At 37.8% G+C, this 16,065-nt stretch overlaps 1 protein-coding gene across 2 annotated transcripts in view; it reads right to left on the bottom strand.

Annotated features, from left to right (window-relative positions):
• The window catches only part of WDR49 (WD repeat domain 49), a 169,329-nt gene that overhangs the window by 37,394 nt on the left and 115,870 nt on the right, over nt 1-16,065 (bottom strand). For both annotated transcript variants that reach the window (XM_061416711.1, XM_061416703.1), the window contains exons 11-16: nt 15,869-15,999; nt 13,623-13,721; nt 11,819-11,983; nt 8,933-9,120; nt 7,980-8,177; nt 4,043-4,209 (exon numbers count right to left, since the gene is read on the bottom strand). In XM_061416711.1, coding sequence (XP_061272695.1) covers nt 4,043-4,209; nt 7,980-8,177; nt 8,933-9,120; nt 11,819-11,983; nt 13,623-13,721; nt 15,869-15,999 — 948 coding nt within the window. The remainder of the gene's footprint in view (nt 1-4,042; nt 4,210-7,979; nt 8,178-8,932; nt 9,121-11,818; nt 11,984-13,622; nt 13,722-15,868; nt 16,000-16,065) is intronic.

The following is a 16,065-nucleotide window of genomic DNA, read 5'->3' as shown; positions in this document are numbered from 1 at the left end:
ACATCATTGGGACAGCAATTTAGCAAGACTCAGAGACCTTTAAAACTTTGACTCAATGTCTCCGTTTCAAATAATTTATTCTAATGATGAATGTGGTCAGGTATTCCAACACGTATGCATGAAGGTATTTAAAGAAATGTTCCCAGTTAAAACTTGTAAACAGTTTAAATATTTAAAAGAAGAGAATGTTTAGAAAGCTACATGATAATTCCTAAGGAATTGTCATGAATATTGACATCTGGGGGCACTCATATTAAATAACATGGAAATGTACTACCTGTATGTTTTTTAGGTTGTAAAACAGGTTACAAACTATGTGTACTACATCCTCACTTTTATAAAGTGCATATTTCTTTAGCTGCATTAGCATGCTCAGAACAAGACCTGAAGAGTGAAATGCCTAAGTGTTAGTGGTGGTTTTGCTGTTAATGATTTCTTTTCATCTTTTTCATCTTGCTTATTTGTATGTCCAATTTTTCTCCTAATGGACATGTATTATTTTCATAATAAAGAAATATTCTAAGGTTATATTGCCTAAATTATTCATTTTATCTGTAATTAATCTAGATTAGAATACTTTTGTGTGAGTCCAGAAACCAAATATTGCCATACATTAAGAAAAATGCATGTACACTGTGGTTTTCTCTCTCTATTTTATCTTTTTAGTCATTTTATTTTTTTCCCATTTTCTGATGGTAATATGACGTTTGTAGAAACTACAGAAGGGAAAAATCTATTTCTTTGGGTCAATTGTTAACTAAGCATTAGAACTTCCTATTCTCTCTTAAACTCCATATTCATCTTCATTCATCTCCTCAGGTTTAAATTGAAGATGACATTTTACCACCTACCTTCTTCTCACACATTATATCATAAAATATCTTAAGTCTATGGAAACCTGATGTTTATGTATAAGACAGAACATAATAAATGCAAAGATTTTATCCTGGAAAGAGACTCTTAGGAGTTAAGGTGAGAACATGGCTTTACATGATTTAATTTTTTCCTTCATTATTCCTGCTTCTTCTATTTCCTATTGGCTTTTTCTTTTTGTATCTCTATCTTTCTTATTTTTCCTCCCTCTCCATTTAAACATTTCCCCACCTGCATACATTCACCAAATGTGCTTTTCCCCTTTTAGTCTCTCTAAATTCTTTCATGTATTTACTTTTCATTCATACTTTTGCATATAGATGAGAACTGGCATGATTTCTCCTTGGATTTCCTGATCTGATTAGGAATAGGGCACATTCTTCAGAATAATATTTTCTTAGGTAAATGGTAATCTATAATCTCTTCAATACTGGATGAAGAGCACAAAAGATACTTTACATCTGACAGCTGTATTGCATTTTTAGGTTTTCTCCATAGGATTCATGAACATATTTCTGGGAGAAGTCAGGGCTGTACCTGCCAAGTCAATTCTAAGGATATGTTTTTAATTTTTTTCTTCCCATTAGTTCAAAAATTTCAAAATTACATTATTCTGTACTATCTCTTTACTACAAATTTTTAAAATTATGCCAACTACCCATTTGAATTAAAGGCAGAAATTTTAAAGACCACAGATATTTTGGGCTATATTGTCACTTGAAAAGATGTAGTAAACAGGGATAACTTTGATTTTTACTGCCAGAAACCTCTCCCAAGGCCCACAGAAATATATAACAAAGGTAAGAAGATCACTCTGCTGTAGTCTTATCTAATCTAGCAGATGCAAAGCTCTAGTTTTAAGAGAAATCTGTGAATTTAAGTATCTACACATCAGCACTAATTTTCAGAAGACAAGTGTCATGGGACAACAGGAAAGGAAATAAGATGAGACAGAAGTCCAAAAAGAAGTAAAGAGTTCAAAAGGCCAATTTTGAACTCTAAGGAAAGGTTGATTAAAGTTAAATGACTGAGATTGTCATAAGGAATGGGAAATTAGTATTTGGCTGAAATAAATAAGAATCTGTGGACATTTGGATTCAGTCTTCTGGAAGTGTCACAGAAAGAGAAATAATGATCAATCGGTGTTATCCTGGGGTAACTTTATTTCCTGATTAAGTTGGGCGGCTGGGTGGGGGCATTTTACCATACCCCAAGTTTTCCATTCTCAGTGTTCTATTCTTGTACAGGATCAGTCATGCTATATTTCTAAACTGAAAGATTCTTCTGCCTGAAAGCAAAATGCCACTTGATATTTTAGCAAGCCATAATTCAAGGAAATGGAAGAACAAATACCAAAGGGTAATTTAGTGTAACAGGATGTTTAAAAGGGAATTTTTTTTTCCCCTACCTCCTTATCAACAGAGGTCCAAAAAGTCTGAAAGCAAAATAATTAATTAATTAGGAGGTAGACAGCATTCCCACATTTCAAACTGAGGTGCTAGATCAATTCCTTGTGCTTGCTCCCTTTGTCAAGAAGGTGGCTCCAAAACTGATCTTGTGATGCTCAGATCAACCACCACTCTAGGACAAAAAAAGACTAAGGATGCAGAAATTCTAAGAGAGATTTGCACTGGAGAGAGTCACAGGTAAGGACTGAGTCCCACCCTCATGGAAGAGGAAGGACTCTTCCTCTCAGTTTTAGCTTCCGTTCACATAAGCCATGCAAAAAGCTAAACATATGCTGCCCAGGATAACCCTTAGAGGGACACAGTGAACCAGTGAATTAATATCTGAAAAAGTCTACTATGACTGAAACTGCACCAGCGAGCAGGAGGAGAAGGAGTGACTGTTGAGTAGCTGGGGTGGCAAGGATGTGTGGGTTTCCTATTGGCCAAGCAGAAGTTAACCCAAGGGAAGTTATGCAAGAGGCAAGGCTGCCAGTGTGAGGAGACTGGAACAGAAAAACCCCAACTGGCGGGTCTGAGCCCCAAGAGTTTAGTCAAAGAGTGCATTAATTTAGAAAAGTGCAAGGCAGAGGTCTCTGGGTAGTGTCATCAGAGAATGCTCAACTTTACCCTCTAAATGTAAACTATGGACTTTAGTTAATAATAAAGTATCAATATTGGTTCATGGATTGTAACAAATGTACCACACTAACATTTGACACTGTATGGGCAGAGGGCAGAGTATGTATGAACTCTCTACTTTCTATGCAATTTTTCTATAGAGCTTAAAAAAGTAATATAGGCGTGTGATAATAGAAATGCCAACTGTATCAAAGAAAATACAATGAATAAAATTGTTTTCTAAAAAAAATGTTTAATACAAAAGATGAAATTACAAGACCATGAGTTATGAAGAATATAGAAAACAAACAAACCAAAAAAAAAAACAATTAAAACTGCCTGGCGTTAGAGAGTTAGAGGAATGTAAGAATGGGATCCATCTGAGTGGCAGAAGAGATGAAATGGCTGAACAACAGGAAGGAAAGACTAGAAGTCAAAGAATGAGAATAATGTTCAATATTCAAAGTTAAGCTCTTTGAACTTCTGTCACATAAACCTCTGTGAGTGCAGGCATGCTCAGTCATGTCCAACTTTTTGTGAATCTATAGACTGTAGCCTGCTAGGCTCCTGTGTCCATGGGATTCTCTAGACAAGCATACTGGACTGGGTTGCCATTTTCTACTCCAGGGATCTTCCCGACCTAGGGATTGAACCTTCGTCTCCTGCAGCTCTTGCATTGAAAGCCAGATTCTTTACCACTGAAACACCTGGGAAGCCCACAAATCTCTGTGTGCCTTACCAAAACCAGAAGTAAAATCTGACATACGTTCTAAGAGAGGTAGCTAGCTAGATAGACACGTACATACACACATACACACCTATATTGCTTTTGAAGAAAAGGGTTAATTTCCAAAATTAGGTTGATGATGGAATAGACACAGAAGACTAGAAGACAGGATAGAAATCAATCATTACAAAGAGACAAGAAGTAAGAATCAGATATCAGCCTGAGAATATAAGCTCTCCCCCTGCCACACACACACACACACACATCTACCAATGATCACAATGTGAGCAAAATCTTGAGGTAGTCATTAGACATTCCACAGAGCATAGAAGGAACTGGGGGCCAATTTTACCCTTTACAGGTAAGATGTACTAACCTGTATGTTTTCTTATCAAGTAGCGAATGTTTTGATGGGTCTAAACATGATTCCTCCTTAGAAAATAAACGAATTTCCTTTATGCTTTTCTCTTGAATCTTATTTCCCATTAAATTAGTGTCTCTTTTAGGAACAGAAGAACAGTTTTCAAGTTGCCAATGCTTTTCCTAAAAAAAAAAAGAGAGAGAGAGAGATTTATTTTTATAAACTGTACTTTCCTTGAACATTTGGGCTTCCCACTTGGAGCTAATGGTAAAGAACCTGCCTACTAATACAGGAGACATAAGAGATGCAGGTTTGATCCCTGGGTCGGAAAGATCCTCTGGAGGAAGTCATAGCAACCACTCATCTTCTTGTCTAGAGAATCCCATGGACAGAGGAGACTGGTGGACTAAAGTCTATGGGGTAGCAAAGACTGGGACAGGAGTGAAGTGACTAAATGTGCTAGATTCTTTATTGAAATCCTCAGGACATCAAAAATGAAGGAGATATGGCTCTTGTTCTCAAGGAGCTTATAGTCTTAAAAGGGAGATGGACCATACACATGTAAGTTTAATAACATTAGAAAGGGATGCATCATAAGAAGCAAACAGAAATTTTCTGAAGTTATAATTTGTCTTCTACCAGTTCACACTGCATCCACAGGAATGCCTCAGGGAACACAGCCTGTATGATGAGAGAACATTAGGGATCCCCAGCATATCTCACCTGCAACTGATCAACCTTTGTCAGAAGGATTTACAGAGTAGAATGCCTCCAGGGCCCAGGAATATAGTGTCAATGAATGATCAGTTCTCATATAGGATGATAAATAGTAAATTAAATTCAGCCTCAGTGTTCATAAACAAAAGGGAAAGAAAGATGGGACTACACTGACTTAGAGTAAGCCCATTTTCCATTAAGGGAGCCATAGCAACTCTCAGGGAATGACATATGTTCTTTTCCGAGAGAAGTAAGAAATACGGATCTTATATGAAAACTCATGTTCAAACATGGGAAACTTAAATTTTAAACACTGGGTAAATAAGCTCAATCAAAGTCACTGAGTATCAGAAGCATCAGCTGAGGAGCAGGCACCAGAACACAAGTTCTGCAGAGCACAACAGTGGTCAGTGCTGTGATGGACACTGAAGAAGCACACAAACCATCTCACTTCTTTTTATACCACAATCGTCTGACAGTTTCCTGGGATAAATGTATCTCCACAGATAAACATCCCCACTCCATCTCTCCAACTCTAGAAATAGACATAGCGCGCTACTTACGTTTAAAAATCTAACTTGAAAACCAACCTCAGATGAATAGCCATGTTGTAAAACTGATTCACAGTTGTTAAGGAAAAAAAAAACTTCTTTTATGAAATATCCTGGACCACAATTACATGAAATTTTGAATACGTTAATCAAATTGAATGCAATCGGAAGATGAAGCCTTAATGAAGGAAATTAAAATACATGATTGCCTTTCCTTTTGTTTTTATAACTACTAGACCAAAATTAATTCAACTAAAAGACAAATGCAACATTCAAATATAGATCAAAGGTCACTATGCTATACAAATCAAGGTGGATCAGGAAAAAATTGTTCTGACCCTAGTCATATTTACACATGGAGTCTCTTCTTCTCTAAGTATTTCCATCTGCCTACCATATCTTTGTGTGAAAGCATGCCTCTGCTCAAACCATGAGAAGAACATTCACTGTTGCTTTTTTCCGGTTATCTACTAATTTCCTTTTTCTTCCTCCCCTCCTTTTTATGTCCCTCCCCTCCCACTGCCTCCTCTGGCCCTTGAAACTAGCAGCACCATATCCAAGAGCTTAATAAAAGTGAGCTCTCAAAAAAAAAAAAAAAATTAAAGCTCAGGCAGAAGGGACTAGAAAAGCCAGCTGTCCTCTGCTTTGCCAGCCTTTACTTTCTAAAACTACCCAGGCTCTAGTGGCTCTTTTCCTATGTTGAACAGAAGGGATAAAACCAAACTATTTTCACGGAGGCTTTTTGAGGCTAAAGTCCTTCAAAATACAAAAGACTTTACAAAACAACTAAGGAAAACGACCAAAGGCATACAAATGAACAGTTTTACTAGCATATATTTCTTAATCCTAAAATTTCCACAAAGATTGTGCTTTCTGGACACAGTTTTTGTGGCACCCATACCTAGAACAGTCCTATTTCTTGCTGTAGCATCATCTAAGGTCCATGGGATCCAGAGAGTCAGAAAAAACTGAGCATCTAACACACACACACACACACACACACACACACACAAAAGGTACTTATACTCCAGACACCACCTGCCAGATGACTCTTTGTTTCTTTGCACCTCCTTTTACCAGAGCCCGTGTGGCATGGCCTTGTAGCAATGTCAGGACTGCAGTAACTTCTAGAGCTGCCAGACAGCTTTTCAACTCCTTTCATGTTCAGAATGCCAGCCATACCCCACGCTGTCTCTCTCACCAGAACTGCCCACTCACCCATTTGCGTTCCCACTCACACACTCTTTTTGCTAAGAAAAGTCTAGCACTTGCCTTATTTACAGAGCAGAAAAGGCTATACAGCTCTTGGCTGTCACGTGGCAACTCCCACATTTCCCAGCCAATCCACCCACCAATTTACCATCATTTTCTGATTTACCACCACCCTCCATGTCTTCAGGGGCTGTACGGAACTGGGGCAGCACAGCTTGACATCCTCAAGCTGACTCCACAAAAGGAACAACAACAAACTTTGTCTTCCAGCATGAAGGGAACCGCCATACTCAGGGCATGAGAGCGGCATCCAAGGCTGCTGACTAGGACTAAGTCAACCAGCCAGACAGAAGCTGAAGTTCCAGGGTGAGCTCATACCACCATGTCTGAACAGTACTGGTTGAAATACAACAAACTGCTACATTGTCACCCAAAAAAAGGGACTAGGAACCGAGTTCCCGTGAAAACAAATGGAAAAAAGAAATGTGAGAATAAATATTTTCTTTCTTCCAAGACCTCTGGTTCCAGTTTTTGGTAGGCTCATATAAATCAGAGCTTAGTTTCACGGGAGGAAGAAGTTAAAAACATGAGCTGTGAAATGACAGCTTGAATTCAAAGCCAAACTATACCACGTATTAGTGTCTGTGACCTCAGCAATTGATTTAAACTCTCTGTGCCTCTGTTTCCTCATATGTAAAATGGGAGCAATGAGCATTCCTCCCGAGGACAGGCAGTTACAAAGATTACATGAAATAATTCACGTAGGGCTTCCACGTGGCAGTAGTGGTAGAGCACCCGCCTGCCAATGCAGGAGACGTAAGAGATGAGGGTTCAATCCCTGGGTCAAGAAGATCCCCTGGAGCAGGGCAGGACAACCCACTCCAGTATTTTTGCCTGGAGAATTCCACGGACAGAGGAGACTGGCGGGCTACAGTCCATGGAGTCACAAAGAGTCAGACACACCTGAAGCAACACAGCACGCCCTTAGAGACCTTAGAACAGGAAAAATCAGAAAACATTAATGAATGCAATTTTGGCAGGAATAAATCAGACAATGAACACAAAAGATTTGTTGTTTTTTTTTTTTATTTCAGTATTTGATTACTGCCTGATTATTATCGGACTGTCACAATCATCTATTTTATAATAATGCAGTACAATTATCCACACTGTATTTCTACTGAATTTTGAAACTGAAGAGATCCACTTATTTTGGAGGAGAAATTTTGCTCAGAAATCCTTACATATTTTAAGCTGCTTAGGTCCCCCATCTTTCCATGTCTCCAGTGTCCTCTACTTGATGGAACTGCCATGGTTAATAAGGGATGCCTGGAGCTATAGTTGCAGAAATGGAAGTCAGTTCTTTCATGACTAATGAACTTTACTAGATGATGGGATTCAAATGGGAACCAAGCCAAGTTCATACTAAATGTCAAGTAAATATTAGAATAGTAAAGAAGCAATATTTCTACCTGACCAAAGATCTGGACAGGAACACCACAGACATCAGTCGCACAAATGCTGCAGTCTGCAGAGGCAGAGAGAACCAGCGAGCGGCCGCCCGCCTCACACATCTCTAAGGAGCTTATCCAGTCTTCGTGAGGCCGGACCGATCTTATCAGAGCTGGGGCCTGTGTGAGTTTGTTCTTGCTGGAATTAAGACAGTACTCCTGAATGAAAAGACATGCCAGAATTCTAAAATGTCCAAATATGAAATTACTACAGTGATATACCACTTTTTAAAAAAAAGTCTGATACAGAAATTGAACAAAGGTGCATTTGGGAATAGCAATCTGTGATACAAATGCAAAAGAAGAGCTCATGATAACAGAGGTTAGAAAAATGGTATTCACATTCAAGAAAATGTTTCTAACTGATTTGACTAACTTGAGAAGTAGACAGAAAGGAAGGACGGGGAATGGAAGGATGGAAAAATATAAGCAGTAAAGTCAGCTATTAGATAAAGTGGATGAACTTTATCATGTATAGGTAGTCACATATTATACAATTTTATAGTATTATTAGAAAATTGAGCAGGTAATCAGTGACACAAAAAATCCCAAATTCAGATGACAACAATGTTAGATAAAAGGCCAGTACACTACTTAGATCATGTTTACTATCTCATTTAAAAAGAGGCGTATCTTAACTATTTATTCTCAAACAATGCTGTAGAACCGTACTAACAATACTGCATTCCTAAATTGGGAGACTGACCTGACTATATTAATAGAGGATTTTCAATATTGAGAAAAATCTGTTTTTTTCCATAAATTAAAGAAGTCTCTGATCAATACATAAGTTTTCTTTAGACTACTGAATGTTTCTTCCTTTATCTAGAAACAGACAAGACCTGATTCATAATTATCTGAAACAAAAGACAATCAAAAATTATAATGATAATGTGAAAATTTTTTCAACATACCTCTATATTCCAGATTTTTAACCACCCCTCCAGATCTCCTGTGGCGAGGTATCGATTTGATTTATCAGTAGACATAATAATAGAACCAACTCCACTATGAGCCAAAAATTCAGCCAAAAGTTGCTTCTTAAATGTATCCCAGAATCTGACATACCCAGATCCTCCACATGATACCAGGTTGGCTCCCCCTAATATATGAGAACACCTAATTAGGAAACTACAAACACAAGAAACAACTTTCTCCTCAGTTTCCTTGTTGAAAGCATATGGATGTTGGACAGGGGAGTAGCCCTGAGATCAATTCCCAGCACTCTGATTCTCTCAAATATACACTGGGAAAAGCCCAATGAAAGCTTCACTGGTTTGTGCTGAGTATTAAGTGAGGTAGGATACATAAGATGTTCTATAAAATCTAGTTACCACTCCTTCATTCATTATTTTGATATTATTTGGGTTTCAAAATTTTGATAAAATTGATCTGTTACTTCAGACAAACTTACAAAATATTAATTTCAACATTATGATAATATTCCAATTACAGAAAATCCATCTTTCTTAACTACCCATTGGACACATATACCAAAGTAGTAAAATTCCTCATGCACAGAGCTGGCTGTGCATATATGTATAGTTACAGTAGCACAGCTATGGGTTTCTCTATGCAGCCATATGCTTAGAAATCTACTTATGAGCTTGCTTTTTAATCTTTCATCAAGAATTCATTGCAAGTCCTTATGGAACACTTTTTTGGTTCATAGGCCTAGAACTAACCTTTTCATTTTCCATTTTTATACGCATGTAGAAGTACTTTACCTAAATTATTCTTCTGTGGCAAAGTTCCTATTATTATTTGATAAATCTGTAGATGACTTCCAATTTGCTTCACAAATGAGCTGCCTATTAACAATGATATCTGTTTAAGGTAGAAATAATGGTATGTAGCCGCTTCAGTGGAAACAATTTGGGAATACTGATAACATTAAGAAGAATTAGTGTTGAGGAAATGAGAGCAATTTCAGGATAACAGTTCATTTTGTGAGTGTAGATGCATTCTGGAAAATAGAAAGTTTTAGACTCTAACCATTTCAAGGTCTATTCTAAATTTTCCACAATGATTCTAGAACTCTATAAGGGTATACACCTTTATTGATTTTTAATGCAAAAAAATTTTACATGAAAATCATGCAGATTTTCTATCTTCAAATTGAATATGAGAAAGTGAATATGGAAAACAGGGTTCAGATATGTTTATTTCTTTTTTCAATCATATAATACATATAGATCTAGATTTCTAACATTAAGGAAAAATACTTCTAAAATTAAACAATTATTTTTTCAGAAGAAAAGTATATGCATTGCTTTCAGAAGCAGATTTTTATTTTGGGAAGATGCAGGCTGCATCAATACCATGTTTACATCACCACTGAAGACAAAAAGGAAATTAAGCAAATAGTTATTTCATCTATTATAATATCAAATAACTGTGGTAAATCATATGTTAGCATGTATCTTAGAAGCAGCTCTAACCAGACTTATTCTGAAAAGAATGCACAGTTGGTATAGACACCCAAAGCATTACCTACTAACCCCCACCAAAAATATTAAGACAAAAAGCAGGCAGTTCTCATGACCTGGGATCAGCAATTAGCAGCAGCCATTTCAAATTTCACTATAGTTTCCAATCTCCGAGTTTCTCACTATTTTCTCCTAGCCCATGTTGATAACATGTGCCAGTGTGTTCATCTCAGATGCAACTCTTGTACCCCATGTAGGCTTTGGCTCATACATTTGGAGCATATTTCATGCTGTGCCCTGTGCTTGTGTACTTAGTTGCTCAGTCGTGTCCAACCCTTTGCAACCCTATGGACTGGAGCCCACCAGGCTTCTCTATCCATGGGATTTCCCAGGCAAGAATAATGGAGTGAGTAGCCATTCCCTTCTCCAGGGGTCTTCTCAACCTAGGGATCGAACCCTGATCTCCTGAATTGCAGGTGGATTCTTTACCATCTCAGCCACCAGGGAAGCCCATGCTGAGCCCTATACCTAACAAATCTCTATGCCATGGCTAGTTTTCAGTTCAGTTTAGTCACTCAGTCATGTCTGACTCTTTGCAGTCCCATGGACTGCAGCACGCCAGGCTTCCCTGTCCATCACCAACTCCCAGAGTTTGCTCAATCATGTCCATTGAGTCAGTGATGCCATCTAACCATCTCATCCTCTGTCATCCCCTTCTCCTCCCACCTTTAATCTTTCCCAGGATCAGGGTCTTTTCTAAGGAGTCAGTTCTTTGCATCAGGTGGCCAAAGTATTGGAGCTTCAGCTTCAACATCAGTCTTTCCAATGAATAGTCAGGGTTGATTTCCTTTAGGATGGACTGGTTTGATCTCCTTGCAGTCCAAGAGACTCTCAAGAGTCTTCTCCAACACCACAGTTCAAAAGCATCAGTTCTTTGGCACTCAGCTCTCTTTATAGTCCAACTCTCACATCTATACATAACGAATGGAAAAACCATAGTTTTTACTATATAGACCTTTGTCAGCAAAGTAACATCTCTGCTTTTTAATATGCTGTCTGGTTTGTCATAGCTTTTCTTCATTTCTGATTGTTGCCTAGAGTTTTTGTCTCTCTGATCCTGATATATACCACATGGTATAAATTTCTGGCAGAGTCTGGTCTAGCTTCTGCTCCTGGACCCATCCTCCTGAGCCTTAACCTTGTTGGCCGTGGCCTGTGACTTCTGTAATCTGGTCCTGACTGTTTGCTAGATGCAGTCAAACTCTACAAGACCTAGATCAAATTAGATTGAACTTTCTTTATGGTTCCCTGTCCCAACATTTTACAATGTATCAAAGCAGTCTATAGTCAAAATATAAATATATATTTTACCTGTCTCTGTGATGTTTTTTCTTGCTTCAAGGAAGCAAAGCTTCATAACAGCATGATTGCATTCAGTGTCCATCTCAAAGGAACAGGCTCCCAGGGTAGCCTGGTCATAGGTGGGGTGGGTAGAGGGGCTCCTCCCAGCACCAAGAAGCTTTTGAGGCCCTGTATCTGAGATGGAGACAAGCCAGGTGACTTAATGAATAGAAGCATCTGCTCTTCAAACACTTAAGAAAAACAACAGGCCACCCCCATCACAATCTCTGATGACTCCAGCAAGTCTTACAATGGGCTTCCAGTCAACATCCATGGAGCCCCCTGCAGTTCACTTCCTCAACCTCAACTTCACAGACTGTTTGATCCCATTTTTGTTTCTCATACTGCATATAAGTTTACTGTGTTTTCCCTTGATATGAATTAATAGGGACTTCATTTTGTAGTCCCTGATAACATCTTAGAGATACTGATATGTTCAAGACAAATGTGATCCTAATATCATGCCACTTTCAACTTATTAATCATTAATATTAAGCTTGTAAATAATTTAATGAATTTGAGATGTAATGACTATGTATTTAAATCATTTTTAAGCAATATTATTTGTTAGTCAGTTACCCTAAAAAGGATATCCTTAATGGTACTTCCATGATCTAATGATACCATCTTCATGTCACACTAATAAAAGCTGGGGATATTCATCTCAGAATCTATAAATAGTCTGAACATACTTATGAAAAATGTATACAGAGGTATCTTCAAACATTCAAAGCCAGAAATCTACAGCAATGTTTCTTGTGTCTTTTAAAAATTTGACATTATCTGCTTTTCTTTTCTATTTGTCTCTCTGTGTTTTTAATCACAGCCACAATTAAGTCTGCTGTGAGAACAAGACTATTCCCCTGAGGGCCGGTGTGGCAAAGAGGCAGAATTCCACTTTCTCCCTTGAGGATTCAAATGAACCCTAATGATGAGCTCTTTGTATTGAAAACATAAAGCAAGTCAGAGTTTCATGCCTGCAGCCAAGTAAACTCCAAATTTCTTGTTAGTTTTCTTCCTCCTAACAAATTACTCCCTCAGGTTTTCACACACACACACACACACACACACACGCAAAACCGTATCTGATGACCAGTCCTTTCCTAATCTAATTCAGTCTCTGTGAGTTTATCCAGTTGATACAACAGAACGTCACTGGGACATGAGGTGTGACATATTCATTACCCAAATAAATTAGTCTAAGGAAAAACCTTTAGAATCTAAGGAAACTAAAATAAAATGTGAGAGGCAATTGTCAAGACATTTTGCTTAAGCATAAAATATTCATCTGCTCTGCTAAACTTCCATAAAATACAATATAATTCCATCTAATGCTCCACACAGGTTTCTAAAGCAAGAAATAATTTAAGATTTCCAGGTGGCATAATATTTAATACAAGCTCTAGACTAAGCCTGAGCAGCCTATCAAGTGAACACGAGTTCCCATTTTCCTACCAAGGAGTACCCAAGGTTCACTCAAAGGCAATTTGGCGAGGTTTATTGGCAAAAAATAAACTAGATAAAAATGAGAGTCCTGTTCCCCACCATCAGTAATTCAGAAACGCTGATGTAGCATAAGGAAAAGGAACAGCAAGCCATGGAGAATTTGCTAAGCCAAGTAAATCTCAAGGTTCTTTTTAGTCACTTTGACAAGACAACGGTATCACTAATCCCTTGCGCTTACAGCCAATCATCTATAATTCAGAAGCAAGCTGCAGCAGGCCCATGCACAAACAACCAGGCCACATTATTTTAGTTTCAAACTTGCACTCACCCGATTTTGATTTTAGCAGCCTCTGATAATCAGGGTGAAGGACATAGTGAGCATTTTCTGTGCTGTTGTTCCACAGAACAATTTCTCCATCATAACTCCCTACAGGAGCCAAGACAGAGAATAGAAATTACCAGAAAGTTAGATAGAAAATATGAGCAACAACAATTAGAAGAAATCATTATCATAATAACTTACATGGAATCTGGCACTTTGTAAGTTTTCTCTGTATATTTGGAGACATGAATGAATAGTAATTACTACTGTTTTTACTAAACTTTAGAAATTGGAAACTTCACAAAATACCATTCAGTAAGTTTGATAGAGATTATTGTTATATCTTTTTTTTATTTTGTGGTAAGAAAGCATTCAGAATAAAGGCTTTGTACTTCATCAGTTTGAGTCCTGGTTCTACCACCTACCAGCTGTGTAACCTTGGCAAGTTATTTAACTTTATTTGATGCCACAAGTTCCTCACCTAAAAAATGGGTTAATAAAGTTTTTGTCTGATAAATGAATTTATGCTCTGAAGAATGAAAAGCACCTACTGCCTAGAATATTACAAATACTGAAATAGTAATAATAACTACTATATTATTGGTTTATTATGGAGGGCAAACGAATTTTCCTTCTAAGTTTTGTTTCCTACATCTGTTCTTTTGTTGTGTGTGTTTTGTTTATTTTTTATATGTTCTTTGTTGAATATTGCTTTCTCCAATCCTAGAACTTTCCCTACACAAGTCTTTTCATACTGTTCCGTGCAGAAAACACAGAAAAGTCCAAACAGTGAGGCTAAGTCTGACCAAGCTGGTTTTAGAAGGAGCAGTGCATTCATACTGTTCCATGCAGAAAACATAGAAAAGTCCAAACAGTGAGGCTAAGTCTGACCAAGCTGGTTTTAGAAGGAGCAGTGCATACCCAGACCACTGTTCTCAGCAGCCCCATGAGAAGAGCTCCCTAGTGAGCAGAGGGCCAACAGCAAGAGGAGAGCAAAAGACAAGAGCTGAGTGGTATGTACTGGTGGTGTCCTTCTTGGGATTTGAAAAGAGAAGCGAGTAATGCCTACTGCACTCTGTATTGTCGCAGAGAGGCAACCTGTGTAACTCACAAACCGGCCAAAGATGATAAGCTTCCACGGGCTAGCTGTTCATGGGAACATCCACCTTCTCTTAACATTTTAAAATGCTTCACTTGCAAAGTGTTTGACCGAGCATGTTCACATAGGATTGAAGGAATGAAAGTGAATGAAGAGATCCTTTATTCCCCAGTTACAATGGTATTTTATGACACTTCAATATCAACTACACAGCGATATTGTTTTAATCACATTTCAGTATATGGTACGTGCTGCAGGGTAGACTTCCAGCAGCTTTAGAGCAAATTCAACTGCAGAGTTGGCCCTCCTGGAACTTCTGAAAACAAAATTCTAAGTGTAGATGAAGCAGAAAACCTCATATGATAACACTTTGTAGATATCCAAGTGTTCTTGGATATAAAAAGTATATTCTTTTCCTGTAATTTTTCATTCCTCTTAATTAATGACATTTTTGGTCCTATAAAACAAATCAGGCTGTCAAAATACGGACTTTATAATTTCATGGTGCAATCTGTCTTTATAAATTGTTTTCTTTGGTTGGAAATAATTCAACAATTTCTGATCCTCTTTAATATGCCACATCAAAGTATGCCCATGGATCCTGTCAAGAGCTTGGATTTATAGACTTTTTGTGAGACCAGTCGTTAACCAACATTACTTAGAGTAAACTGTGCCAAGAGGGTGTTCCTGTTATGAAACATCTGAGTGCTTCAGAAATGTGATTTGTACCCAACAACCCTGAGGTTGCTCCTCAGAAAAGGACAATGAAAATGAAAGCTAGTATTTACTGACGGGATTATTGTAAGCACTGGATTAAACCCATACACAGATTATCTTATGTGATCCTCACTATAAACCAACATGCTGGTAAATTATTATTTGCCAGAGAAAATGGTATTTTAGAGTCAAAATAATTTGCTCAATATGAGGTAGTGGCAAGTTGTAGAACCAGGATCTGAAGCCCGGTAGCCAGGCTTCAGAGCTGGTGTTTGTAACCACTGTTGTACAGCCCTAGAAATAAGGACCAGATTTAGTTTAAAGTACAAGGACAGCTTCTTTAAGAAACCTGTTCATTTTGTAGTTGAGAAAAGGCTTTTTAAAAGTGAGGCAAAGGAAACTATACCACTGATTGTCAAGTGAACATTCAAGTAACCTGTAACAAGAGTTTGTGGAGGTGAAAATGCAGCACATAATATATCATCATGGTGTTGAATTCCTCCCTTCCATTCTTCAGGCTGGATGGAAAACTGATTGAAGTTCTGAGGTCGAAACACAGTAATAGACCTAGTGAAAAAAGGATATAGCATTTAGCCGTGGAAATAAAAGTGATATAGATATGGAGTAGCCATC

Source organism: Bos javanicus, chromosome 1, assembly GCF_032452875.1.
Source record: "Bos javanicus breed banteng chromosome 1, ARS-OSU_banteng_1.0, whole genome shotgun sequence".
In the NCBI taxonomy this organism is placed as follows: Eukaryota; Metazoa; Chordata; class Mammalia; order Artiodactyla; family Bovidae; genus Bos; species Bos javanicus.
Note: the sequence above shows the minus strand (reverse complement) of the source record. Positions and strands in the feature narration are given on the sequence as shown.